Source organism: Oreochromis aureus, linkage group 5 (genome assembly GCF_013358895.1).
Source record: "Oreochromis aureus strain Israel breed Guangdong linkage group 5, ZZ_aureus, whole genome shotgun sequence".
In the NCBI taxonomy this organism is placed as follows: domain Eukaryota; kingdom Metazoa; phylum Chordata; class Actinopteri; order Cichliformes; family Cichlidae; genus Oreochromis; species Oreochromis aureus.
The window spans coordinates 32,923,028-32,950,871 of record NC_052946.1 but is presented as its reverse complement, the minus strand read 5'-3'; the positions used below and the strand labels follow the sequence as shown (position 1 = coordinate 32,950,871).

The following is a 27,844-nucleotide window of genomic DNA, read 5'->3' as shown; positions in this document are numbered from 1 at the left end:
TCAGGCCTGGGTCAAATTGTATTTGCAAAGTTGTGGATTGATTTAGTCTTCTTCAGTAAGTGGGCTGCATGACAGTATAATGACTGGCAGAAAAGAAGCTTGACTGTGTTGTTGTGCCAAAAGTCCTGGAGGCTGCTGCTCTGTCATAAGCTGAGCTACAGTTTAAGGTTAAGACAGGTTTAAGCCTGTGCTTTCTGGAACCAAGTCACATCACATTAAACCCAAGGTCTGTGTCTGTAAAAGCTGCAGCTTTAAAATGTTCCTGTGATTTAGTCTAAACCCCCTTACCATGTCCAGCAGGCATTAACTAAACAACAGTGAATGAAACCTTCTGCAAGTACCGAATAGCTGTCCAACATAATAAAAAATCAGCATATAAGTAAAGGACATATTTCTGTCTTTAATATCTTCAAGTGTCAAACTAATGTCATAGCGCAGTTACATTAGAGGAGTTTGGGTTGGGAGATCCATTCATAACAGCTATATATAAACTACTGCAGCAACACAAGTTCAGTTCAGGCCTTAAGCACTAAGATAGCAATTATATCTGCATCAAAATAAAAGAATTATATAAGCAATATTTGTATTTATCAAAAGCGATACTAGACTACAAATGATCAGACACACACTGCATATTGTTTCAGAGGTATTTCTAAATTCTTTGTTGAGCAGTTAGTAATCAAGAAAAGTCAGACAGCTGAAACTGGTTTCCTTAATTACCATTTTCAGAGTCTGAATGACATATGGATGTTTGGAGCAGATCTCATAATCATCATTCATCATGTAAAGGTGCCATTTAGCTGTGGTTCTGCTGCATTTTGGGTCTGTATTTGTAGATGTGGTATAAGTGATAATTTGAAAGTAAAGTATAAAAGCAAAAGATCATCCACTTGTACCTGTATGCTCTGCCTTAATGCGATGGAACAGAATTAATCTTACATGCTTTTTTATACACTATAGAATGTTCTCCATTTAAATTGCACTGCATCAGCAAATTTACCTTCCGTCTGCAGTTTGGTTTGGTCTTTGTTTCCATTCCCTGTCATTATGGCATCCTGGCATTTGATTGTTGCTCCTGGATGATAAATATTTATTACGCCTCCTATTTACCTTTGTAAATGTATGGAGCTAAAAAGTTTCCATAGAGTAAGAGGGGGGGAAATGCTATTGAGGCCATGTTTTATTACACTAAGCTACTACTTTTTCCTAATGTTTTAATTAGTTTGTTTCCATGTTTAGTTTATTTTTGTGGACTATTTAGGTGTATAGTCAGGTAGTATGCACATCAGACCTGTCTCTCTCGCTATTTTCTCCTTTGGAAAATTTATGCACTTATGAGGTGACTTTTTCGGGACTATGCAACGCTGGAAAATGATGCTACAAAAATTCATTAAATTCACTCATTTGGAGCATGGCGTTGCCACTTTTATATTACTGGTTGGATACACCAAATACAATAAGTGTATAATAGAATATAATTTTATAATTTGGAGAATTTTTACACCACCAAATTAATTCCAAGCCTTTGGCATTTAAAAGATGCACATGTTTGTGCTTGAAACATCACATACAGCAATGCTGAAAACAGAGAGGAAATGGTTGCAATGAGCCACAGAGGAAACAGTTGTGCTAGGTTTTGCTATGGTTTGCCAACAAAACTACTTGGGTAGGTTTAGCTTCAGATCATCAATAGCATTTTGTGCATTTAGTATAGCAAACATGACCCATGAATGTATGCGATATGTGTATATGTATAAAAAATATTTCCTGTCTGTATTTTAGAACATTTTTCAGTGTAATGCTTAAAAGTTATGATAAATCCAGAGCACAAACACTTGTCAAACTGAGCACATAGCTGCGTATTGAATTTCCATAAGCTGAGTCTGATATAAACCACAGCTAAAATAGATACCGGCACAGCTACAGCCCCTGTAGCGTGGTACTTCAAACAGGTAAAAAAACAAAAAAACAAAACAAACAACCAAAAAACAAAACACAAAACCAGCTGCAGATACTCTTTGACCCAGGTCTGGTGTGTATACATGCAGTCTTGATACTTTGACATATACTAATAATTTACTTTGTGCAGAGGTTGAGAAGTTTTTGGTGATAAATTATGTGAAAAAAGTCACTTCTGCCTGCCTGTTAGCTTGTCTATGTATGTACTGCATTTGGGTTTGTGAACCTGTGTGCACGTGTCGTAAGTCTTCATTGCCGCCAGGACTTGCGGCTGAGCACGCACACACAGGCCACGTTAATGCGTATGTGCCTCCACGCCACCAGGTTCTGGAATGAAGTCAGCGCTCGCACAAAAGTGTGTGAATTAGTACAGTAGGAGTTCCAGTGTCTCGCATCAATTCCTAAACAGCCTGAGCTGCCTGATCGAGGGCTATGACATGTTGTCTCGAAGAAGTACTGCTTCATCTTGACATTGTTGATTTTCACGTCTGGGAGGACTGTCACCTCTCTGCCTAAGGTGTCCGTGGCTTTGGTCTTGTTGACCACCCAGACACTAATACTCTCACATACTGAGTACATCCCGCGGTGTTGAGGCTGCCCTGCCTGCCTTCGGGTCCTTCTGCTAGCACCCTGTGACCCCGATGGCTCTGCATCAGGGGGCTGAGAGCTGAAAAGCACTCTGGGTGAGAGGTAGTGGCGCTTGGTGAACAGTTTGGGATCGACAACCGGGACAGAGTCGGGGTTGTCACTTGGAGTGTTTTCCTGTGCCGCTGTGGTGGTGGTGTACAAGTCCCCTCTGGTTGCGGCCACAGCCTGGGCACTTAAGAAGAGGAACAGGACCAGCATGGACGACCTCATGGGCACACGACCTGAGGGTGTCAATAAGAACGGAAAACATGTTACAGCAGATATGAAACATTTTTTACATACAGCTTCTTCAGCAGACATGAAGTAACATCAACTTTAGTATGTATAGGATGCTTCCAAGTGATATTCCCTTTCTTTTGTTTTCTTTCTGGTATCTAGTAACTCCTGAGGGAAATAAGTGGTTCTTTAGCAGTTAAAGGGTTATTGTTGTGCTCACAATTATATCACTGTTTATAGGCTTCCTGAAGCCATGACAGGTGGAGGTTTGAAAACGAAAACAATGAAAAATGCTATAATGTTCTTTAGAGCTGTGGGGAGGTGTAGAATGTAATTGATCACTAATTATTTTGTATTTTATGTAATTAACATGTATAATTTTGCAGTTTTAAAATTATGTGAATGTTCTTTTGCTTACCTAGATAATAATAGTGAATTTTAAATTTTTTACAATGCAGTATTAATCTCCACATGCACTTATTCAGTCTTCAGCATGTTGAACTGTGAGATTCCCTTTATGTACGTGCATGCTGGAGCTGTTGTTTAAAGCAGAAAAAGCCCCAAACATTTTTCCTGACATTAAGTTTGATGACTTACCGTTAACAGTTTTTACAAGCACTATTTATTAAAAGTCTGTGTTTGGCATTGCTAAGGGTGGAGTCTGCAAATCCTGATTAGGCAGCTGCTGCTGAGGCTGCAGAGTCCCTGAGCTGATTTATACATGTAAACAGAAAGCAGTACAATGTTTGATATCTAATTTAGCAATAATATAAAAAATTACTGACACAATTACATCCACAAAGATGACAGTGAACTCTCTTAACAGTCTGTGGCTGCCTGAAGACATTCTCTGGGGTTATGCAGTAATGATGAGCACCCACTTCATGTGTACACCATTTATTATCCCAGTGATCACTGCAGCAGGCTAAAGCCATGAGTCACGCACACTGTTGTATTCCCTCTCTTTTATTTCACACAGGATATGATAGATTTTTTTAATTGATAGCATGTGAATTGTGGACATTAAGCAATGGTGTGTAAGGGATGGCACAGGAATTTCCTTTTTTTCTTAGTCTTAATCACAAGTATCCATAAAGGTCTTAGAATTTTTTATTCTTAATTCTAAACTATTTAAGATCACTACAACACTTGCATTTTCTTGTAAAGTTAGGATGGAGAATTTCCTCCTTTATAAACTGTATGGTGGATGATTTTCACAATTTATCAATCTGAATATTGGAAGTAGGGGTGTGGCCTCTTTGATTTAGAAGTCATAGCCACTCATCATAATTTGAGTCTCTGAGCTGCTCCTGTCTGAAGTGTTTGTACTGTTGGTGCCATATACTGTAGATGTAGGTATCCGACTAGTTTTATGGCTTGCTGTGCGACAGACAGTATATCTTAAGAAGTTTGTGCTTCAGTTAAAATATTTTATGGTTTCTGTTACATAACACTATCTAGGAGATATGTGTCTATTCATCTTATTGATGCTAGTTGGTAACCTACTTTGATTGTGATAGTTGATAATTTAGCACTGCACATGTTCTTTCAAATAAGGTGATATAAACAATGTGGCTTAAACCTCGGCATAACATTGAAACTTCAGAATGTAGAGTCTAAAAACATTGGGCTATGTCATGGTGACTACATCCATTTTTTATAATGTTTATAATTACAACCCATAAGCCTTGTTTGTTTGTTTGCTTGTTTTTTGTTTTTTCCCAGTGATAGCAGTGCACTTTAGTGGCTGCGGCAGTTATGAAGTGAGAAAGTCAGATGATGTGGTGCACAGAGCTGAATGAATGACGGTTAAGGTTGAGTTGCAGGAATGGGTGAATGGGTCAATAAAATGCCAGATTCTAATATAGAAGGCTGTTGTTTGTTTACTGCAGTTCATTTCCTCGGTCAAACCCTCATTCAGTGTCTCCTAAAGCAGTGTTTTCCAACCATTGTGCCGCAGGACATAGGTGTGCCATGAGAAATGATCAGGTGTGCCGTGGAAGATTATTTGGTTTGGTACACTAAGCGACCGGTGTGAGAAATGGGCAGAACAATTATACTCTCTTCCACCAGAGGACAGTATAACTTCTTGCTCCAATTTAATGGGTTACCAACTGCCATTATAACCGAAGAAGACGAAGAAATTACTTAGTCACCCTGCAAGTGAGATAATGCAGCATGTAATAGTAAAAGGTAAATATTTGAAAAAAAAAAAGTAGTCAATCTGACCTGGGTCCTGGAGAAAATTCCAACCCAGATGAAGGCCGTAGCGTGAGTGGTGGTCAGAATAAAGAAAAAAAGCTATACTGGGACAAACCGAGCCACTTCTGCTACACAGGAAGAAGCCGAAGTTGAACTCCGTGGTCTTCTTAGCTTCGTGCAAGGCGACGTCATATGGGAAATAATACTTAACCTGACAGTTAAAGTTTCTGCAGTCCCCTTCAGCCTGTTACCCACTACTCTCTACCTCACCTTTGGACTATTACCCACTACTCTCTACCTCACCATGGGGAAAAATTATCAATATGCTTTTTGTGACATTTTTGTTTGGTGGTGTACCATGTGATTTTTCTAATGTGAAATAAGTGCCATGGCTCCAAAAGGTTGGGAAACACTGTCCTAAATTATGACCACTCAACAACCTGTTTTTATTTTTGTACACCTTATACTCCTCTTACAAGGTTTGTGAGCTGAAATGAAACTTAACTGATGTGAAAAATACTTGCTTTTTTTGCCCCTTTCAGTAAGACTAATTCGATATGGGTTATTTGACTAGGCTTGAAAGACTAGTTGGACAGATTAGAAGTCATATATTTTGTACTGTCTGCTTCTTTAATTCCCAAGAGATCACCTCAGTGGACAGATAGACATGTTTATTGGGGACAGACTTTGTGCCGGATGCTCTTCCTGACACTTCTATTTGTGTGGACTTGGGACTGGCAGTAGCTTGTGACTCCCAGAGGCTGGATTTGTGTCTCCTCCCATTTAAAGACCATATACTGTAATGTGACTGACACCAAATACCAAAAATATAAACATCTAAATCAGTGGTGTCCAACTCCAGGCCTCAAGCGCCGTCCCTGCAGGTTTTGCATATCACCCTGGGTCAACACACCTGAATTAAATGATTAGTTCATTACCAGGCCTCTGGAGAACTTTAAGACATGTTGAAGTGGTAATTTAGTCATTTAAATCAGCTGTGTTGCATCAAGGACACATTTAAAACCTGCAGGACACTGGCCCTTGAGGCCTGGAGTTGGACACCGCTGATCTAAATTGTCCAAAAAATGTGCACAGTACTGTTTATTAAAAGGTAAGTTTAAAAAGAAAGGCAAACTAGACAGAAGCAGAGCTGAATTAAATGGTGGAAAATTAAAGAATAACATATCCCAAAAAACACAATTACCCATCAGAATAGGCATGACATTATGTAGGGGAATATAATTGACATTATTGTGACATGTGTTTGATATCATTTTCTTTTCATCGTGTCATGACTCACCACAAAACACAGAACAGAACATCTGTGCTTAATGGGTTGTTTAGGTAGACAGGCTGTGTACTGCATTTAATACAGCAGGAATCACAGGCAAGTCAACACCTGTGATGGCTATGAAAGACCTGTTGGGCAGGCTTAATGCGCTGTGTTTGTCTATGAGCACTTCTTTAAACACAAAATTATGTGAAACAGACATGTGAGGAACTAAAATATTATAGGCTTTTAAGGTCTGTCTAGTTCAAGTTATTGATACCTGGTGCAACATTTTGACATGACAAAATCATTACTGCATCACTGTTGGAAATAAACAGACAAAGGCAGCGAAGATATGCCACACCTGTTTTTTTCTGGGTTTTTTTTCTGCCTTTAAGTGCCAATTTGGATTACTTTAGGGGACAGAGGAAGATCACTTTATCAATAACAAGCCATTGTACTAAATTAACAAAAAACTTGATAATGTTCTTCAGATTTTTTAGTAAAAAGAAAAGTGAAAGACCAGCAACAATGCGGTGTCTATGTTCTCTTTTAAACACAAAATTATACAGACATGTCAGGGCTAATTTGACATTTGAAAATAATGTGCTGATAAGCTTGAAAAGCAGAAATTTTTGTAATGTTTCAGATTTTTGGAAGTGGGGGAATAACGGAGGAAAATAAGTGCTGATAAGCTTAAAAAAGAAATTTCAGAGCTGAGTGAAACAAACAAAGAAACCACCACCGGTGCACCAATATTGTAAAATGCCTAATCTAATACCTCCAGATGATTTAGTATTTAACCCCATTCATATGTTCTATTTATGTTTTTCTATTTTTTATACTTACTCTGGTTATTTGTCGAATATTAAAATGTGTTTAATATTATAATATGTACGTGTGGCACATATGCACACAAAAAAAGAAACAAAAAAACCCAGAAATGGGACAAAAACTTTTGACAGCACTATAAACCTACAGGTCTAGAAGTAGCAGCTGTTGCTACCACACAAACCATAATTAAAATAATCTAAAAACCATAATCTCTCTTTGACATCTGGTTACATATTTTCCAGCTTTTACTGCACATCAACGTTTAAATGAAAATGTAAACACTGGCTTTACTGGTCTCCATATTTACTTCTGTGCAAGAGCGAATGTGAGTGACGCCTTTGTTATTGTTTTTCGGCACATGCAGGTCAGTTCAGGACAGTGACCTGTTTACACTGGAATCTGATATTAGCAGCACTGAATGGATAACGTGAAAAAACCAAAAAAAAACCAAACCAACACTGAGGACTGCAGTGTGAACACAGCCATGCTGAATAAGCACAGTGTTGCTAGCTTTACATATGTATTATCTACAAAAACAACACAAACACATGAAAAAAACTGACCTGTTTCGAGACTTGTATGCATTTACATATTAATATTCATACCTTTTCAGTGTATCCACATGAACTGTATCACCTCTGTGGCTCCTAGAGGATGTGATTAGAGTTCTGTGTGTTACGGGCACCTCCTGCCATGAGGCCTGGCTGTGGCTGCCATCCAGCACACCTCTGCCCTTCTCTGCCTCTTCAATCCTGTTGAGAGACAAGTGGAGAAATTGTCTCAGCCAGCTCGTAAACCCACTGTAAACACATTCTTTGCAAGACAAATAAGGGAAGAGAACATTAATGTGTTTTTCCCCTCTCACCACATCGTTACATACTGGACATATTGAAATCAAGAAGCAGACCTCCATCATGTACATTATTCTAGGGGGTGGAAATGGCGTGTTAGTTTAACGTTAACACAATAACATTTGTCTGAATTCTTGGACACATGAGCCTTGACAGATTTTCTAGACTTAAACAGTCTTGTACCTTCAGACAGATATACTTAAACATTTAAACTTGAAAGAATATTTACGAGCAAGTCAAAACCAGATCACTATGGAATGTGGTATTTTGTACAGTATATGAGTGCATAACAGAATATTTAGAAAGGTGTCAACACTCTATGCCATTGTGCTAAATCAGAACATCAGTTTTACTGTCTCGTCTCGCTCTATTTTATCACTGCATTTTATTATTGATTTGATTTGCTACAGACAGTCACAATTCATTTTTGTGCAGTGATGAAAGGCATTTGAGCTTGATCATCCATCACACTAACCAGACGCAGAAACGTTTGTTCCTATTGCCATATTACTGTACTCGTGGGTTCTAATGTTAAACCTGCCAAGGAGAAAATATTTAAGAGCTCATTCCAGAAAACAATGTGTCCCGAAACTTAATTATAAATGTGTTTTCATTTTAAGCTACGCCTTTAAATCATGGCTGAGCAAGTTAAAAACAGTAAGATATGGCACGTGTGCAAAATGACAGAAATGTAAGCAGCTTATATAAACAGAAGTAAATGGGCTGTTAATCAAAATTACTGTGGCGTGCTCCTGTGCAGAATCTGCAGCAGCACAGGAAGTGTTCAGCATCTCAAAAGAGCGGGTCTCCACCTGTCAGTTCAACTTGTGACCCTGTAACAGCAGCATGAGCTCTTTTAGAAACAGGATGCCTGCTTTTGTGATTTTTATGTCATGGTCTCAAATGCTGCTACATGCACTCTGCAGACTACATTGAAGACTTGGTGCCACGCACCAGGTGCGAGTACTGGAAGAAAGCTGAGGAGAAAAAAGCTGGGCTCACTAAAACTAGACAATAAAGTTATAAAATTATGTTTTGGTAATGTCAGAATTTGACATAAACAACATGAAAACATAAATACCCTCCCAATGAAGACAACAATTGACTTCATTGTCATACCAACAATAGATAACAGTAAATAACATTTCTATTCATGGAAATTAACTTTTGATATATGAAATCTCCTGCAGTTTGAGGTTTTCTCCTTCAGAAAAGACGTTTTAAAAACAGCAAATTAAGTTAACTAAAATTAGGTTTTGAACAATCTAACAAAAATCCAGATAGATCCAAAAGGTCTGTTTAATTCACAATTTTTCTTCCATCGTCAGTAATTCCCTGAAAACATAATTTTGGACTTTGGCTTCCAAAGGATACATTGGTCAGTTTCTAAAAGGTCTATATGTGCAGTAGACTGCTGCTATGAATTTTAATAATAGTGGCTACTCTTGTGTTGAATTGGATAAACTTTAAGTTTCAAACTACTTAACAATACTATATAAGAGTAGTATATAAATGTATATCCATGTAAAAGCGAAAATTAGAAATCAACCAGTCCTTTGTTCCGTTCACGGTAATACCGGTATAATGTTAGGTAATGATAAGAAAATGAAATATCGCGATAGAATATGGGTAAAACGGGCATGCGCAGAGCCTTTGTTTTCATATGCACATGGCAGAAAAAGCATGGCGGTGACGGAGAATGAGAAGGGCGAAAGCGGATTGTTGAATGAAACAGATGAATCAGAATTGGTTTGTAAAAATGGTGCAACTTCAGTGATGTGGAACTGGTTTGGCTTTCGTCCATCAGATACACACCAAAGCACAATTTTTGTAAGAGCATGCAAGCGGGCCGTGGTTATTACCGTGTTTTTCGGAAAATAAGTCGCTCTGAAAATCCTTTGATTTTCTGAAAAATCGACAAAAAATCGGGTGCACCTTATGTATGAATTCTGGTTGTGCTTACTGACCTTGAACCGCTTTTATGTGGTGCACGGCGCTCAAAAATCTGTCAAAAAATGTTTTAGTACGACTTCACTAAGCTACGAAGCCGCACCGCTTGATGGATTGTCGGAGCATTACGGCTATCGTAGGCAGGAGCCTCGCGGAGTAATATGTACTGTGCTTCAACATAATATTACCGTATTGTTTGTGTATAACGTCTTTTTAAGTTTTGTGGATATTATACGTGGTTATACTCAGGATATGTCGGCCAATTTCCACTGGAAATGCCTTTTGGTTAAACTGTCAGCAAGGAATTTGCATAAAAAAACAGCTGCTTGTTTAAGTGAAAATACATTGATGGATTTATTTATTTTTTGCACTAATAAAGTTGAGGAGTTGATAAGTATTTTGTCTCGCGTCAATTATATCGTCAGTTAATCAGAATCTGAAGATTTTATTTATCCCCAAGGGGCAATTAACAAACAACCGAGCAGCATACGTTGAAGATAAGGTCAATAAGAACTGGCAATACGAGTGAAATAATAAATCCACAGAATATACAGTATATACAGTTTTAAAATTACACAGTTTTAAAATTAAAGTGACTGAAGGTGAATAAATAACTGCAAGTGACTAAAAGTGAATAAAGTGTCAGTAGTGTAAGAAGAGTGTAGTTTATGTTTATGGGTGTGTGAAATGTTCTTATTGGCTGGAGTTAAAAAGCAGGGTGGTTATGGGGACAAAGGTGGCTCTCCTCCTCTCAGTCCTGCAGGAAATGCAGCGGAGGCGTCGCCCAGAGGGGAGCCATTGAAATGCGGGGTGAAGAATGTGAGAGGGGCCGTTGATGATTTTGGCTGCCTGTGTAAGGGCCTGTTGGCTGAAAACCTGTGCCAGAGTTCTGACAGGCAGTCCAATGATTTTAGAGCACACTGATGTAGTGTGCTGCGTCTGTTCCTGTTCTGAAGGCTGCACCAGCAGGTGATGGAGAAGCTCATAATGCTTTCCAGGAAGGCATAGTAGAAAATCATCAAGTTATATCGTTATTGCAAATTTTTAAATATATACCGCGATAAATATTTTTGGCCATATTGCCGGCCCTATGTTCAAGTGCAAACAGGTGTCAAATAGGTGTTAAATTACTCTGAGCTCTAAAGGTGCCTAGGGGATTTTGAGATGGTGAATGGTACACTGAGCATATACAACATCATGCCATGACTTAGAGTTGGATGTCTCAGGACCGGTCTCGAGACCACTTTTACGTGGTCTCGGTCTTGTCTTGGTCTCGACGGACTTTGGTCTTGGTCTTGTCTTGGTTTCGCTGCCTCGGTCTTGCTGTCTCAGATCGACATAGTGGTCGGGAGATTTGGAGTCAACGGTATCCATGACACACAACGTAATGTTCGATAATGTGTCATGCGCAAAAGCATCAGCTCTAAGAGCCGTGCTTAGAGAGTGCTTTGTAGTGAATTAGAAGAGTCGACTCCCATTGAGCGAGAGCCGGCTCCTCGCTTAATTTCCTTTCGTTGCTCAGCTCTCACACAGTGGCTCAGCTATGCTCCAATCCCTCCATATTGTGGCCAATCACATGCGAGGATATAGGATAATATCATTATGTGAAAAACAGAGAGGGTGAGAGACGCGACAGTCAAGTGGAGCGTGCGTCTGTCCTCTCGGTAAGTGAGTGAGACAGTAGACAGCGGTGAGGAGGGCTGTGTGAGTGCATCGCAAAAACACATAAATATGCCTGACACCCGTAAACGAAGCAGCATCTGGCTGGAGTTTAAAGACTTTTTGTCTCGGTCTTGGTCTTGTCTCGACTTTATCTTGGTCTTGACTCGGCCTGTCTAGGTCTCGGTCTTGGTCTTGTCTTGGTCTCGATACCCTCTGGTCTTGGTATTGTCTTTGTCTTGGTTTAGGCGGTCTTGACTACAAGTCTGCCATGACTTGAATAAAATAAGTGTAAATCTTTAATGAACTTGTGATCATAGGACAGGAGGCTGGGGGCCAGCTAATAAAGAAATGCCCATTTATTTTCTTAACCTTTGATCCAGTTCAGAGTTACAGGTGGTTAAAGCGACAAAGAGAGCACACCCTGGATGGGTCATCAGTCTTTCACAGGTCTAATGCACAGACACAGGCAACCGCACACTCTCACATTTACACTTACAGCCAGTTAAGAATCATCAAATAACCTAACATCATGTTCTTGGACTGTGTGAGTTTTTTCCTTGTAAAGGGAAAACACACAAACATAGAGAAAGCCCAACTCCAGGCAGAGTTGAACCCACTGCCTTTTAGCCGTGAAGCATCGGTGCTAATGAGTTGAAAGAAAGAAAGAAAACACCTTTTATTCTCAAAGGTGAAAACTTACTTGTCTAATAAGTCTCATGGACCCTTTAGTCATTTATCAGGGAAAATTAATGTGTGAGACAAAGTGAAAATAATTGGGATGCTTGAGATATTTGCTCAATATGCAGATTAAAATGGTTATTGAAATGCTGTTTGCTCTTTGTGATTCAATTTGAATTTTAATGTGGTGTGACAATGTTAAGGCACTTTTGAATTCAAGTTGCAAGATAATTGCAAGATAATTATATTATTCTTTTATGGCTCAACGTCTTTTTTATATGATGGTTAAAATATTATTCTAGACATATTATTTTTTTTTAAATATTTTCTTTTTTTAAATTGCATTCCACAACTGCAGATGCATGTTAGACGCAAATGCTTTGGTTATTAAAAAATAATACAGTAATTATTAACTGATAATGAATTAATTAATTAAAAATTATAATTTATGTATTAAAATACATAAATGATTGGCTTATGGTGCGTTTAATGAGTGAATAAAGGTCGTTGTTTCAGCAGATTTTTCTGAAAATGGCAAAATGTAATTGTGTTTAACAATAATGGATTCGTGTTAATGTCAGTTCTGTTTAACAGTGTAGTTGTGCATATCCAAACAGATTGTGATCATGTTAACAGAAAACAAATGTGAATTATTTTGAGGATCTGATTTTGAGTCAGTGACATACAAATTTACAGCTACTGACCTGTTAAAAAATAACATGCAGCCAGATGTGAAAAGTGAAAGTGACATCCTTTCAAGTTACTAGGTGGGCTATAAATATGCATCTGACACAACTGTACACATTAGTGTGCGCTGGGGCATTGCACATCGCTCTACTTATTGAGACTTGAAGCAGATGGGTAACAGCAGCACATGACTATACGGGAAAGATGTGGATTTGTGTTGACTCATCACTGCCTGATGACTGAGTGGAATAAAATTGCCCCGTCTGTTTGATGTTAACACAGTGAAGAAAATGGTATTTCTTGGCACACTTTACTGTTGAATAAACTAGACGATTTCAATTGGATAATGTGCTCTGTTACATTGGTTTTAATTTGACTGGAGCCTCCTGGAAAAGCCTGAATACTTCCCAGACCATATCCGATGAAATACCACAGGAATGATCAGGATGTTTGTATCATCAGTAAAACACTTAGCGCTGAGTCTGCATGAGCACGATCCCAAAATGGTATCTGTCTGGCCTTTCTTATTTCTCATCATCTCCTCTTCACTCTGTCCTGCGGCCGGTGAACCAGAAATTGATCTCGGCTGATCTTGAAGGATATTTTAATTCCTGAAATGCATCAGGAGGAGCTATGAGTAAAGTTAAACAGGTGTGCCCTTTTTTGGAAGTTTTACCATCCATGCCATATAAAAGAGAAATAGCTGAAACATATAAATCATGATGGTAGGATAACTCCACTTTTATGTTTGTGCTCCTTTCATTTTCACAACTTTTTGATGTTATTAAAGATGATGATTTTTGCTTCTCTAGTCTTCTTTGTTTTATTGTATAACATTTTATGACTTTATAACTGTGAAAAAGCTCTAAATAAGTCTTAATTACTTACACTCGATGTTTTAAGTAGCAGGGACGTAGCAGGAAGTAGCAAGTGAGTGAAGGAAGCACAGAAACCATTCATGATATAAAACTGAGAAATGAAATGAGCAACAGTATTTGTCCTTTCCAGTTTTGTTTATGGCAAAATTGAAGGAAAAGGCATTCAAAACATATACATTATAATTATTGCTTTTCTCCACATTTTGTGAGACATTGAAATTTAAACTTAGACTAGATTGTAAATCCATTGATTTTTTTTGTTGCTTCTTATAAGTAGTGTTCATATGTATTACCCTGTCTGGTCTCATATGTATTTTTGCTGCTCTAACAGTTAATGAGGTTGGGATCAATAAAAGTTCATTGATTGTACTATAACTTTAATAGGACTATAAATTATGCCTAAGCAATTAAGATAAAATGGATGAGTTATTGATGGTCTCATTTAATGTGGACCATTTAATATGGACCAGCAAAAACCTTCATAGTGATTCATGCTCCCTGCTTCTATAAAACCATATTATAGTTCAGTAATCCAACAGTCTCCCAATTTTTATATTTAAGAACAGCCAAGGTATGAAATTAAACTTTAAAATCAGAATTTTACTCTCTTTAATGATCTGTATAATAATGACCATACACTATTGATATACAGCCTTGCATTTTTCTCAGTTATTAAACCCACCGCTGCACTGAGCATTGTTTGTGTAACATACATTATTTTATTAGGTACATCTGTTCAACTGCTCTTACCACAAACATCTAATGAGCCAATGACACTGAGCATCAAAATGGGGAAGAAAGATGGTTTAAGTGACTTTAAACATAGCATGGTTGCTGGTGCCAGACAGGCTGGTCTGAGTTTCTCAGAAACTGCTGATCTGCTGAAATTTACCCACATAACCATCTCTAGGATTTACAGAGAATGGTCCTAAAAAGAGAAAGTATCCAGTGTGGCTGTTCTTGCCTTGTTGATGTCAGATGTCAAAGGAGCATGGCCAGACTGTTTCAAGCTGATATGAACAGAGCAGTATCTCAAATAACCAGTCGTTACAACTGAGGTATTCAGAGGAACATCTCTTGCACCAATGAACCTTGAAACAGATGGGCTACACCACCAGAGGACCACACTGGGTGTAACTCCTGGCAGCTGAGAGCAGGAAACTGAATCCTGATTTCTACTGCAATATTTTAAAGCTAGGGTTAAATTAGCCATAAACAACATGAAAGCATGGATCCATCCTGCATTTTATCAGCAGTTCATGGTGTTGGTTGTGATTCACTGCATACTTCTACCCCATTAGTACCCTTTGTGACCACAGTGTACCACTGTATCTTGTGATGGTTGCTTCTAACAGTATAACATGTCATGTCACAAAGCTGATTTCTTTACTATGACAGAGTTCACTGACTGAGTTTACAAATGCCCTCCGCAGTCAACAGATTTCATTCAGATAGAACACAGTTGTGATGTGGTGGCACAAAGATTTGCATCATGGATCTGCAGCAAATGCTGTCTGTTTCCAGCACCTTGTTCAACCTGTGCCACTAAGAAACAAGGCAGCTCTGAAGGAAATCTTACCAGGTACCAACAAGGTGTACATAAAAAAAGTGGTTGCTAGGTGTAAGCTAGTTCTACCATCTGTCATGTCTCTTTAATGGATGCCTGTTTCAGCCACTGACCTTAAAAAGGATGTGGAGTTAGAAAATAGCTGGCCACTTACTAAAGTTTCATCAGCTATACGATGCTGTGATTCACTCAACTTGAACAAGCTAAGTGTGCCCATTTGCTAAGATCTGCTGACAGCTTATGAGCTGTTAATGTTTGGGTATTTTGGTCATATACTACATGTATGAGTATTTAGAAGAGTTAATTTCTTTGTGTGGCTGAGTTTAATTATTTTTTTCTTTGGTTGTTTTTGGTATTTCCATGTTTATATGTACAGCTATTGTTAAGAGAGAGTTTTGAGTAGGCTAACTTTTGAACTTTTGCTAAGACTTTTGACACTTGACAGGATAATTTATCAGCACATTAAAAAATTATAAAACATTGGAAAAATCTTCTAATTTGAAAAAATACGAGCTTTAAGCCAATCAACTTTTATCTCATCTACAGTACACAGTGTTGTTCAAATAAAAAGCTTAATTTTATTGTTTCACATTCAAATTGGACTTTACTGTGATATGATTATGACTAAAATACGCCACTGGCCCAGCTTGTGTAATATTCAGAACTCTGTAGCTGCAAAATTGCCTCAATTTACTGGTACTGTATTCCCTCAGAGTAGCTGGATGTGATTTGTGGTTTGGCCATGCAGTTGCTGCTACCATACCTTCACACCCCATTCGTTTTTCCATATTCTTATTTCCCGATTGTAGACTTTCATAATAGCTGCTGTGTGCTTATTTATCTAATGAGGTTTCAGAGCTGGTTAGCCACTGCTGACTCTCTACTATACTGAGCTTTGTGTATGCTGGTTGGGGTTACATAGGGATTCGGGAAGAACTCTAGTCTTTATCAGAATATACTGTGGGATAGCCAAGCTTCATTCAAGCATGTACACCATCATTTCTGAAATACCACTTGTTGCTGTTCATTTTTCATGTTCTATAATGTTAGAATTTACAGCAATGACTAAAAGCAGCATGTACAAAATATAATGAGAAATGTAAAAAATTTGCAGACAAGTCATTTTGTCAGCCAATATCATGGACTAATATAAAACTCACTTTTGTATTTTTTCCCCATTAATTTATTCCAATTATTTCTGAAAAACAACATTTTTGTGGTTAGGTTTACCAAGCTATTGGCCTTACTTGCAAGAAGTTTCAATCCTGGCGCTGGTTTCAAGATGGTACAGTGGAATTTGCTGCCTTTTGACCTACATCTCTGAGATGAATATAGTGCTCTAGGCACTAAGCTAGGACACAGGTTATGTGCTACTTCACATAAACTATATAAATAAAATACTCATTCAGAAAATTCATATGGTTTCCTCTTTGTCCTTTTTATTGTTTGTGTTTGGGGACAGTTACTTTAACAAAACAGGCAAAAAATGTAATCTTGGAAACTAAACAATTAACTGGGATTAACATCTCAAATTAATTTATAATGAAAGTTAATGATGCTTGCAGCCCTACCTTACCTATAATGATGTGCAGAGGTAATCAGCACTCTGCTTCCTCTTTTACTTGATGGCACGCTGTGCAAGCTCTGCTGCAACACTGGCAACATTTCTTCCTCTTGATGGTGTGAATGAATGAAATCAGCAAGCCGGCCATTTATATGGTTTGTTACTCATGAATGGAGAGGCCGGCCATATCCACTGACCTACAACTCATTAGCTCTAATGGAGTCAGTTTAATGAACCCTTTCTGGTTTGACTGACAAGCAGCCTGTGGTGGCACACAACCCAGGCTGCAGACCAGGGACAATCTACCTCTTTGAAAAAAATGGCAGTTGCTTCATTCATATGGTAAAAGTCACACAGCCTCTCTAGTAACCTGATCCTCTTGGGCTCATTCAAAGAGGAAGGGAGGTGCAGGCGACTTTATCTGAAAGCCACCAATGGGCTTTGAATGACATGCTACTGATTATGTTGCTGTGGTCATTCATGCAAAACTGCTCACCAGTTGAAGCTGCCTTTGTGCAGAATTTGAACCCTCAGACTCAAAATTCACTGAAATTACAGTCATGGTAAAACTTGGAGCTCTAAGTGCATTAATCATTTCATTACAGGGATTTTACAATTGTTTTGTTTTCTTTGTCAAGTTTCCTTTCCTCAACTACAATGTGGGTGTAAAAAAGTTAAATAGGTCGTGGTACTGTGGACAACATTGAAAGTCAAACTAAAACTCCTAAAGGAAAGCAGTCATTTCCCAATAAGTTATTGCCAAAGGAATGTAGATTGTGGTGGTCACCGTTAGTAATTTATTCTTTTATTTAAGGGATTTGTCTAGAATACTCAAATGTCTCGCTATAAATACTGCTGCATTATTCTTCATACAGAAATTATGTCATCAGTGTCTCACAGATCCCAGATAACTAAATGTGGGGCAAATGCTGACTATCTAACTTAAAAATGAAAAATACTATAAATTGTGCATATTACCAGATTATTATATTTCCAACTTTCCTGCTAAGTAAAACAGATAAAAAGAAGTCAGTTTTAGTTTGGATGTATCCATAAATAGATGCAGCTGTAATTATGAGTTTTGACATCTCATTATATATGAATAAAGATGTAGTTTCGTGACCATTACAACATGTTCCAGGTTTTTCCATGGCTAGCAAGCTTTTTAGATCACCCTCACTAACTGCCGCTCACGCAGTCATTTGGTTCTGGAAGGAGGCCTAAAATAAGACAGAAATTTCTTAATTCAAAAAAGAGAAACTGGAGTTAACCCTAGTAGCCGTCCACTAGGGAAGGAGTTAAACTGTTGTGAACCTCCATTTTATGCACCTGTCAGTGAAACAACATGATTAGCTCGTATATACTTTGGAAGCACGGACAGGACAACAGCCATCCAGTTTCCATGTAGATGTCTGCTAGTTTTTTCAGTGTCATCCCCTATAGTGTCCGTGGAAGCACCCATTAAATTTTTAGCCCTGGTGGAGGACTGTGCTCTTCTAGTTTTCACATGTCACATTTTATTTTCTCTTTGAACAGTTCTGATTAAAACTTTACAGCTTTGTACATGGATTTTGTGTTGTCAAAGGTACAAACTGGACTGTGGAAGCAAAAAGCAAGTATTTATGAACAAATTCTGAAACCTTTAAGATATTTTTGCTCAGTTGTCACCATGCCACTATGGCGCAACATTAGATTTTTGTAGAACATTTAATTCCCTGTATTACCTGTTTCTTTTTTTTTTGTGAGTCACTCATACTTAATTGATGGATACGAATCCCTTCATTAACCACATATGTTGCTCTGCTGTGGTGTTTTCATGGATACGCTAGGAGAGGCAGGAAGATGCAGCAATGACCATGTCTAAACATCTCTTAACTTGTGCAGTGCTTTCACTCAGGGGTAAATGGGGCATATTTTGTTTCTATGGTTACTGTATAGTATTTTCTTTCCTACGGCTATTTTGTACGATTCACAGCGTGTAGGTAGACTGGAAGAAGTTACATTAAAGGTCAAAAAGGCACAGGATCTTCACTGCCATTACAAAGTTATACTTTTATTTTACTTTTTATGGCATAGTTTGGATGTAGCTATATTCTCATTAACTATACAATAAAGAAGGGCTTAAAACACACATTGAGAGCTGTGATTGAATAAAAATATCCTATGACTCTGGTCCTGCAGTGTAAATATAAATGATAGTTCAGTTCTTGGATTCTCATTGATACTCCCTTTGGAGAAATGGTTGTTCACTATGAATACAGATCTTGCATCAGGTCACCTGCTGTGTATTTAAATTTGTAGTCTTTTTGTCAAAGAAGCAGCACACCCACACAGGAGCAACAGCTGCAGAAGATAACTGGGAATATAGATAGCAAAAGTAGCTGCTGAAAAAATGACATTGGTGAGTGAAAAGTTTTCAGCAGTCTGCAGTTTTGGTTGGGTAACATCAAGAAATCTCAGCTGAGATCTGTTTTGGAAATCTGGAGTAAACAAAATTTCCTCCTTGACATTATGAAGAAATATCTCCTTTACACCAGAGCTTCAAACTAACTTTACATTAGCATAGAATGAGTTTGGATACTTTCCATTGTTTATTTTCCTCAATCAAAATGAGTAAAGAGTGGGCTAGGGGGTGTAAACAGTAACATTATGTTGACTTTTAAGACTACCAGCTGTATAATTAAAAAGCAGTGTAATGTACAGTAAACGTCTATCTATCTATCTATCTATCTATCTATCTATCTATCTATCTATCTATCTATCTATCATTTACCATTGATTATGCAAAGGTTCGGGCCACATGCACACATTTGATTATTGCAATATTCAAATATACACGTGATGACAATATTCAAAAGGATGTTGTGAATGAATGGTTTTCCATTAGTGCAAACCTGCCTCCGCTTGTGCACAAGTGAAACGTCTTAATTTTTTTTTTTTTGGCAACTGCTCAAAGGAATCATGTTAAGAAAGATAATGGCATGCAATTGAAGGCTTTGAGTTCCACGTTCTCTTGACTGCTGTCCTGTTGCATCTAGTTGAGGCGATTTTCTGTTTTATTGTTATCAGGCAACTATGTGCGAAACCATTTCAAACGCAGCATGACCTTTGTTTTGAGAAACGGGGCTTGCAGTCAGCTGTGATTTAAGGCAGATGTGTGGAAGTCTCCTTGGCGCTGGAACTCAAAGACCACATCAGGTCCAAACTGAGACTGAAATGTGTCGTGCCAAAGAGCAGATCAGAGAGGGTCGGTCTATCAGCAAAAGTTAAAGAGTGGATTCAGTCTTTTCCTCCAAAGCTTTTAGTGATGGAACAGACTGAAACTTTAGAGTTATCGCTGAGAATACACGCAATGCAACATCTGGATGACCATAGCAGCCTATTGTTTATGTTCGTGTGATAAGATACACAATCTGCTCAAATTATAATGCAGCTTTGTGATTTAGTATTTACAAGCTAAGCAGTTAGCAAAAGAGGTCTTGACTTGGGCCATACTTCCTTTTTGACCTCTCGGATTAAACAGCAGACCTAACATCTACACACAGACACACAACATAATCTGTTGAAGTTCGTGACATCAAAGATAAGTGAAAACAGCTACAGAAAGAATGCATCATAAAGTCGTACTGCATCTTTCTTTATATTTCCCAAACCCAAGACATGAAATATAATCAGGGACTACAACAGGAACAACCACATGAGAGTGGTAAATGGCAGATTTAACAAGGACAGTTTCATTACTCACTGATGGTTGTGTTTGGTCTCAGTGCACTGAGGAAACACAGCTGACCCCAGTATCTATACACAGTGTAACTAAACACAAGAGACTGAAGGAAGGCACAGGCTCTGCTCAAGTACTCCAAAAAACTTAGCAAGATATACACTTACAACAGTGACCTCTGGGAGGTGGGGGGCGTCAGCATCATCCAGCGGCACACGTTCAACAATGTGGTGGAAGTTTAGCTTGTGCTTAAACTATGGCAGACCTTGTTGGCCTGAGATGAACTGTATATCACTATCAAGTTTACTTGTGATTTAACTTCAGTCCTTTTAAGGTTAGCCTCAGTGTACCAGAGCTTTTTCCATCTCTTCAGCTGATAATGTTTATTGTTTTTATGTTAAAGATTGCAGCCAGTGCAATTATTGCAGAACATTAAAACATCAATTGCCAGATCAGATAAGCCTTCTATGCCTGGACTGAATTACTGCTTTCATTTATCTGTTCATTTACAGACTTTTGCTGCGACCAGCGTTGAATCTGTCCCTGTCATAATAAAAATTATGCCACTTCCTGCCACTATTTTAGAGTGGCAGGAAGATTATTGTTTCACGTTTTGAGATTTTATTTATTTATTTATTTATTTATGTGACTGAAAAAACATTTACTCCACAAATAAGAGGCCTTCTTGAGCCTTTGCTGTTTGTGTCTGTCAACACAATTACCAAAAAGGGCCAATTCGAGTATCAGATTTCATTTTTAATGTTTAGCAGTCGTGTTTTTCTAAAAAAAAAAGTTACCCACAATATGCTTTTGGTCTTAAAAGAATCCAGCCATCACTGTGAATTGATATTTTGAGTTGCGGTCCATAGTGTTCCAGTGACTTGACGTCTGTGTGTTTTGAAGTTATGCATTTGCAGAGTACAGTATTTTAAGCGTCTCTGTAACAAATATCAGGAAGTTCTGAACTATCGCTGTTGCTTTGTCACCTTGTGGAAAAAGGGACTCGATTTCCTTTTCTGGCTTTTGTTTCCATTTTGCGGCAAGCTCTTACCAAAGTGATTGTTTAAATTTTTGCTTCAGTGAGCGTGTGATATAGCTGCACCTTTATGGCCAATCAAACAGCTTCTTGCATACACTCTTACACCTTTGTGGCCCCTTTTTACTGTAGCCACTGATTTCGTCACAGCAATTTTCTGAATCCCTATATTATGGTTGCAGTTTTTCCAAATAAATTCTCCTCTGCTTTTATGCCGAGTAAATAACGTAACATTAAAAAAGCTGCAGTGTATATGTAAAAATGCACACATGTTGCTGTATTTAACAGTTTATTTTTCAAGCAAATTTGACTGTTTGTATGTGGTCTCTTTTAGTGGTCTTCTGGGCTTTTGCTTTGTGTGTTTTTACTGGCTCGAATCAAAAGGAATTTTCCTTCACACAATTAGTCCATACCTGATGACTCAGGCAAAATACAAGCATGGAAAAGCAGCAGTTCCAGTCAGTGAATACACACGGGACAAGCTTATTTATCTGTGTTAGTAGTTTGGCACTTTGGCGGATTGTGGAAAATGGTAATCATCAGCATCAATTTTGATTTGAAAGACTTTTTAAATAAATAACTAAATATTCTGAAAACATGCTGAAGTCATTGACACTGAAAGACAAAGGAGCATTATTTCTCTATCGCTGTTAATTTAGAGTAGGCTCTAAATGAAAGAGCTGATGTTACCGATGGATTATGGAGTTGACTTGTAGTTGCTGTGCTGGATAAGGAGAGTGAATCACAGTTCACACACTGTGTGTGTGTGGCCTTATTGAAACTTGTGCTCTCAGATGATGAGGCACTCCAGCATGCAAGGGCACTTCACTGGAGAGAAGCAATACAGCTTAATCACAGGCACAGGCCTGTTTTAGCTGCTGCTCAAATCCACACATATATAGTTTTACTTTGTTAACACCCAGTGTGTGACTTGCCTGGTTTATCTGTTTTCCATTTGCTGTTTGATAGTAGGTTCACGCGGAAGTTATGTAAGGATTTCCATAAAAACATGAATAGAGGTGGGGCTTTGCCCAACTTGGAAGTTCTGAACTTTTAGGAAATTTAACTTTTAGGAATTTTTTGGAGAAGCTATTTACATTTGCAAGAGAGAGCACAACTGGACAAATTTGCATCTTTACGAATCCGAAACAAAAAACATTGCACACTAATGGATATCCAGTTATCCTTTTGGATCCAGTTAGTCAATTCATTCATATTGGAATTTTTCAAACTTGGCAAAGACATACAGTCTCAGACAGCTGTTGTTTTTATGTGCCATGTTAATGCACTGCCTCTAACTATAGTGAACTTCATGTTCTCAATGTGATATCAAACTGAGGAGCTCCTGCTGAGTAATTAAGAGAAATAATTGTCTGCAGTTGTACAGCAGAAGGTTTTAACGGTACCCTATGTTTTTCTGTGCTTTGTAAGTGGTACCGTGCTCCTTGAACAGTGCCTGAGGCTATAAAAGATGATGAGACATGTCTGCATAGAAGGATGGATGCTGATGCAATTATATATGAAAGGTTGCCAATCAGGTTGATGCCAGTGAGGGGCGGAGTAATGGAGGCTTCCGTTGCTGTAGACAATTACTGTCATGCTCTTTTTGATGATAGAAGAAGAGGAGGATTCTGGAAATATGTGTTTTGTGTATTTTAACAAGGTCATATACAATGTTAATGAACAAGGGTGAAAATAGTATAAATGTAGCATCACTACTTATATTTTAAAGAACTGCTCAGTATAAAACTGTCAGTAAAGTTTACTTCCATTCCACTATAATTAAAGTCAAAGTTGACAAAGCTGTAGCCATATACATGTAACTGCACATCATCCAGAGACAAGCTTTACTGATTTGAGCCCTCTGCTTCATAAAGCCTGCTTCAGTTGCTTAGTGTTTCATGAACAAAGTAAAGAATTCCAAAAGGATTATATGCTTTATATTTATATTTATATATTTATTAAATATAAAGTATGAAGTATTACTAAAGAAGATAGCAACAATGCCCAAAGGTACTGAGAGTTTCCAAAGTAAACTGAAATGTGAACTTTGAATTGAGCTTGGCACCAAATCGGTTATTGTTCAGAGTCAATGTAAAACTTGGTATTGATAGAATAGAAGCTGTTTTTATATATCTTGTGCTTTTGGACTTGTGTGTGTTATTTATTTTTGCATGGCAGCAAAATATCAAAGGATATTACCATTGCAACTGTGTACATTCAGATGTAGTGCACAGCTTCCCAGGGAGCTGCTTTGTAGCAACATCTGTTGTACGCCATGCTTCCAATTATTTGGCACAAACTACTCACGCTTGTGTATTTGATATGAAACTGGCGTTTCAGACATACGTGCAAGTTCCAGGAATTCTTTTTTGTCATCAACAAGCTAGGACTGGACTTCATTTAATTGGCAACCATACAGAGAGCTGAGAAGAACCAGACAAGTACCTGTCAATCTAAAGAAAAACTGAATCATAACAAAATTCAAGATGACAGTAATCGAGAATGCAGCTGTATGCTTACACCACCACGTCTTTACAGTAGACGCCATTTGTTTCACTTTCTGTTCTTCTAGATGAAGGTATAAGTAGGTGGTCTTGGCAGAGATTTTTATTTATTTTCTGGTTTTTTTTGTTTTTGGTTTTTTTTGGGGATGAATAGAAACCTTCACACACTGGTTCTACTCCAATGGGCCATAAAGCATCTGTAACCTGTCTGAAGAATTTAAATCTGGACTGCCAGATTCTGTCCATCCACCTGTGGAACAGATTGCTCAGCAATGAGGATATACAGCTGCTGTGCTTCACTGATGAACGCTTTTGCGCTGCATACCACTAAATAGAAAAAAAGAAGATACTTAACTCAACATCATCCACCACAATGGGTGAGAAATGTCTGTCATGCAGACCTTCCACTGGGTATTTTCCTTTGTTGCTTTAAAAAAAAATCAAAAATCATTTTGGCCTCATATGAAAGACTACGCTCAGACATAAAAATGTGCTTGTTTATGTTATAAAAAAAAATGATAAGGATGTACTATTTAGCAAAGATTCTAACTGTTTAGTTCCATTTTTAAAATCAAATATTCTTCATTGTCAGCAGCAACAAAATGACGTTATTAATTATCCGTGGGTTTTGAACTGTTCGTTAGATAAAAAGCAATTCACAGATGTCACATTCCCTCTTGCAGCCTGTGATAGACATGTTTTCCATTTTATCACACAAACAACTGATCGACTAATGGGAAAAAAAATATTCAACTGATGATTCAGAGATTGAAAGTATTCATTATGTGCAGACCAAAGCTGGAAGCGTTACGAAAACATCTAGAGAGTCTGTGCAACCTTCTTTTCTGGGAAAGTGCCTTATCAGATCCTGTCACCTTGATTAGCACATTAGGTTAAAAGTTCACACACAATTTTAAACATTAGGACTCCATAGTAAATAAATTAAAGATGTGATGAAATACATTCCTGCCATCCATCCAATTTTTTGAATTAAAAAAAAAGCACATAATTAGCATACTTAACAGTGTTGTCAATATGCTGTTCCTTAGCATGAGTGAAGTTCAAGAAAGCTTGGACTTTTTATTTTTACTTGCTTTAAAAGTAGAAAAACTCAGTCAAAGAGCTGCATGGTAATTATATTTTATTTTTGGTATAGTCAGTGCTATTTTAACCACAAGCACACTTTGTGCTCATTGTCCTACGTCAGAAAACACAGCAACAAGTTCTCTTTAAAAGCTTTATTGACTCAACTACACTATTTGAATCAACTCCTGCTGCTTCTTCAAAGATACTCCAAAATACTAGAAGACTACATCTGCTCCAGATGATGGAGTGTAAAACCGAAAATGATCTTCCAGTGATAGAAAATGAGCATTTGGCAATGCAGTGAGAGCTTGAGAAAAATTCATCTGTTTTTATTTGCTGTCCTTTTCAGATCAAATGTAAAGCAGTTAATCAGTGAGACCAAAGTCCTCTTAAGAAAACAGCCTCTGATTTCATAGCTGTTTAACCATGTAAACTCCCTACTGCTCCCACTGTTTGAGTGAAAAGAAGTCTTTTTGTCAGCTATGCATTTTGGTTTTCATGTCAGCTGTTAACAGTAGACCAACTGCTCTGTTCCTCTGTGTATTATTTAGCTCATTTAGTTCTGTTAGTAAACTCACTATACTTGGAAGATGTTCAACACTCCACCAAAGTCTGAGTGAATTTCTCAGGAATGGGTTTAATAGAGGAAAGGAAATGAGTTCTTTAATATGTCCAAAATGAATCACATGTTAAAGTTTTGGTTACATTTCTAAAAGCAAATTTTATCTTAAATGCATAGCGAGTTGTCTCCAGTTTAATCACCTGCTATTATGCCAAGAATGCAATAATTTGTCTTAACTCTGTGGTACACATAATTTGAGAAAACTACCCTGCAGCTAGCTCATTTCCAGCCCAACATACCATGCAAATACACAAAGTCTGCAGGAATGCTTTGAGAACATTACCTAGCCCAAGGAGACGAGTGCAGGTCTGACTGCTGCTGTTGTAACCTGATGAGGCTAAGCCTCAACAGTATCTGAGGAGATGAAGCAGATGATCAGCTCCCTGTTAAACTTCAACACTAAACCCCTTTTCTAGGAATCCTTGGCAGGTATTTACAGTAAAAATAGAGAAACAGGAAATATTAAAATAGTTTTGGGCTGCATGTAAAAGTTTATCTTCTGCAATACCTGTTCTCCACACTAACAAGAAAGATCTTCACAATTCTACAAAATTCCTTTGTTTTATCTGTGAATTGATTAGAAATTACACATTACACACTAGACTACTTGTATGTATGTGATATACCTTGAGGCTATAGTAGTTCCATGCAATGTAGATGATGATAAAGTAGTTCTCTACCTGAAAAAAGCTCTAGTTTCTCTCACTGACGTACAACTCCCCACGCTTACTGAAATATATTCCAGTTTGTGTCCAACTCCAGAGAAAGCCAAGAGGGGGAAGAGCAAATTCTTCTGTGAATTATCCCACACAGTCCTTTCCGAGTCTTGCACTTGTTTGAAAATTGTTCTGAAAGTAAGTGAGAAGCTCTCAGAGGCTGCAAGCTCTGTGTGGCTCGCCAGTGCTTCAGGTCCTAGTGCCTGCCCCTCTCATCCTCTAATGCAGGGGTGTCAAACTCAAATACACAGTGGGCCAAAATTCAAAACTGGAACAAAGTCGCGGGCCAACATTAATATTTATTGAAAAAAAATCTTCCTCCAGATATAAGAATGAATCTTTTCTTATGGACTCAAACAAGTTTTGCTGAAAAACTGAATATGGAACAAGCAAAGCTTAATACTAAACAATATATATATTAGCTGTATAATACCAGTAGGCCAGCATTAATAGTAATTTGGTATGGCTTCGCGGGCCAAATGTAATTAGGCTGCGGGCCAAATTTGGCCCGCGGGCCAGAGTTTGACACCTATGCTCTAATGGTTCATGATTCTCTGTATTGTGTGTTTAAGTACAGTAGCTCACATTCAGTTGTCACAGAATCCGCTTTCTAGGATTTCTTTGGCTGGAAAATTGAGCATCAAGACGTGTCTATAGTAACTACTGCCTTTGTGGCAGGGTCAAAATAAAAGGACCAACCATAAGCATGGTCACATGTGTTTGATGGGGTTTTTCAAAGCTCCTGTAACAACTAATGTTGTACAATGCTGTGACTGAAACAAGCCAATCCAGTTGTTCTCCAGCCGTGACCCTCTTGAGGCATAAAGCCACTGCAAGTGACCAGGAAAAAGCAAGCTAAATGCATCTGATTTAGGAGGTGAAATAAGCAAGTTTCTTGATCCTTCCACTCCAACTGTAATATCACCAATATTCAACTTGAATCTCACTCTCTCTCTCTCTTTTCTAGGTTTGCAATTAATAAATAAAATGGGCTAAACATCAGCATTTTAGAATCGTTATTGTGAGCATGTTGCCACTAGTATTTTTCCATATTTTGACTAACTGTTTTCCATTTGCTAATTTGTTACAACAAACCGCCATTTACAAGTCTCTTTTGGCAGCTACAGTAGCTCACTTCTGTTTTTCTATCCAAGCTGAAATTGTTTTAGAACCAAATTAAGAAGAATTAA

At 37.9% G+C, this 27,844-nt stretch overlaps 1 protein-coding gene across 2 annotated transcripts; it reads right to left on the bottom strand.

Moving 5' to 3' along the window:
• Positions 1-26,756, bottom strand: ngfb (nerve growth factor b (beta polypeptide)). Of its 2 annotated transcripts, XM_039612008.1 has the most exons (4): positions 26,619-26,756; positions 26,222-26,292; positions 7,735-7,881; positions 1-2,828 (listed from the first exon to the last, which is right to left on the bottom strand). In XM_039612008.1, the coding sequence occupies exon 4, from the start codon at positions 2,815-2,817 to the stop codon at positions 2,209-2,211; it is 609 nt and encodes a 202-aa protein (XP_039467942.1). In that variant the 5' UTR covers positions 2,818-2,828; positions 7,735-7,881; positions 26,222-26,292; positions 26,619-26,756; the 3' UTR covers positions 1-2,208. The 2 variants fall into 2 exon arrangements, with proteins under 2 accessions (XP_039467942.1, XP_031592494.1); XM_031736634.2 differs by lacking the exon at positions 26,222-26,292 and having other exon boundaries at positions 26,619-26,750.
• Between the last annotated feature and the right edge of the window lie 1,088 nt (positions 26,757-27,844).

What these genes read in the sequence shown, in the direction of transcription:
- ngfb (XM_039612008.1), bottom strand. Translation starts at nt 2,817, where the DNA reads ATGAGGTCGTCCATGCTGGTCCTGTTCCTCTTCTTAAGTGCCCAGGCT.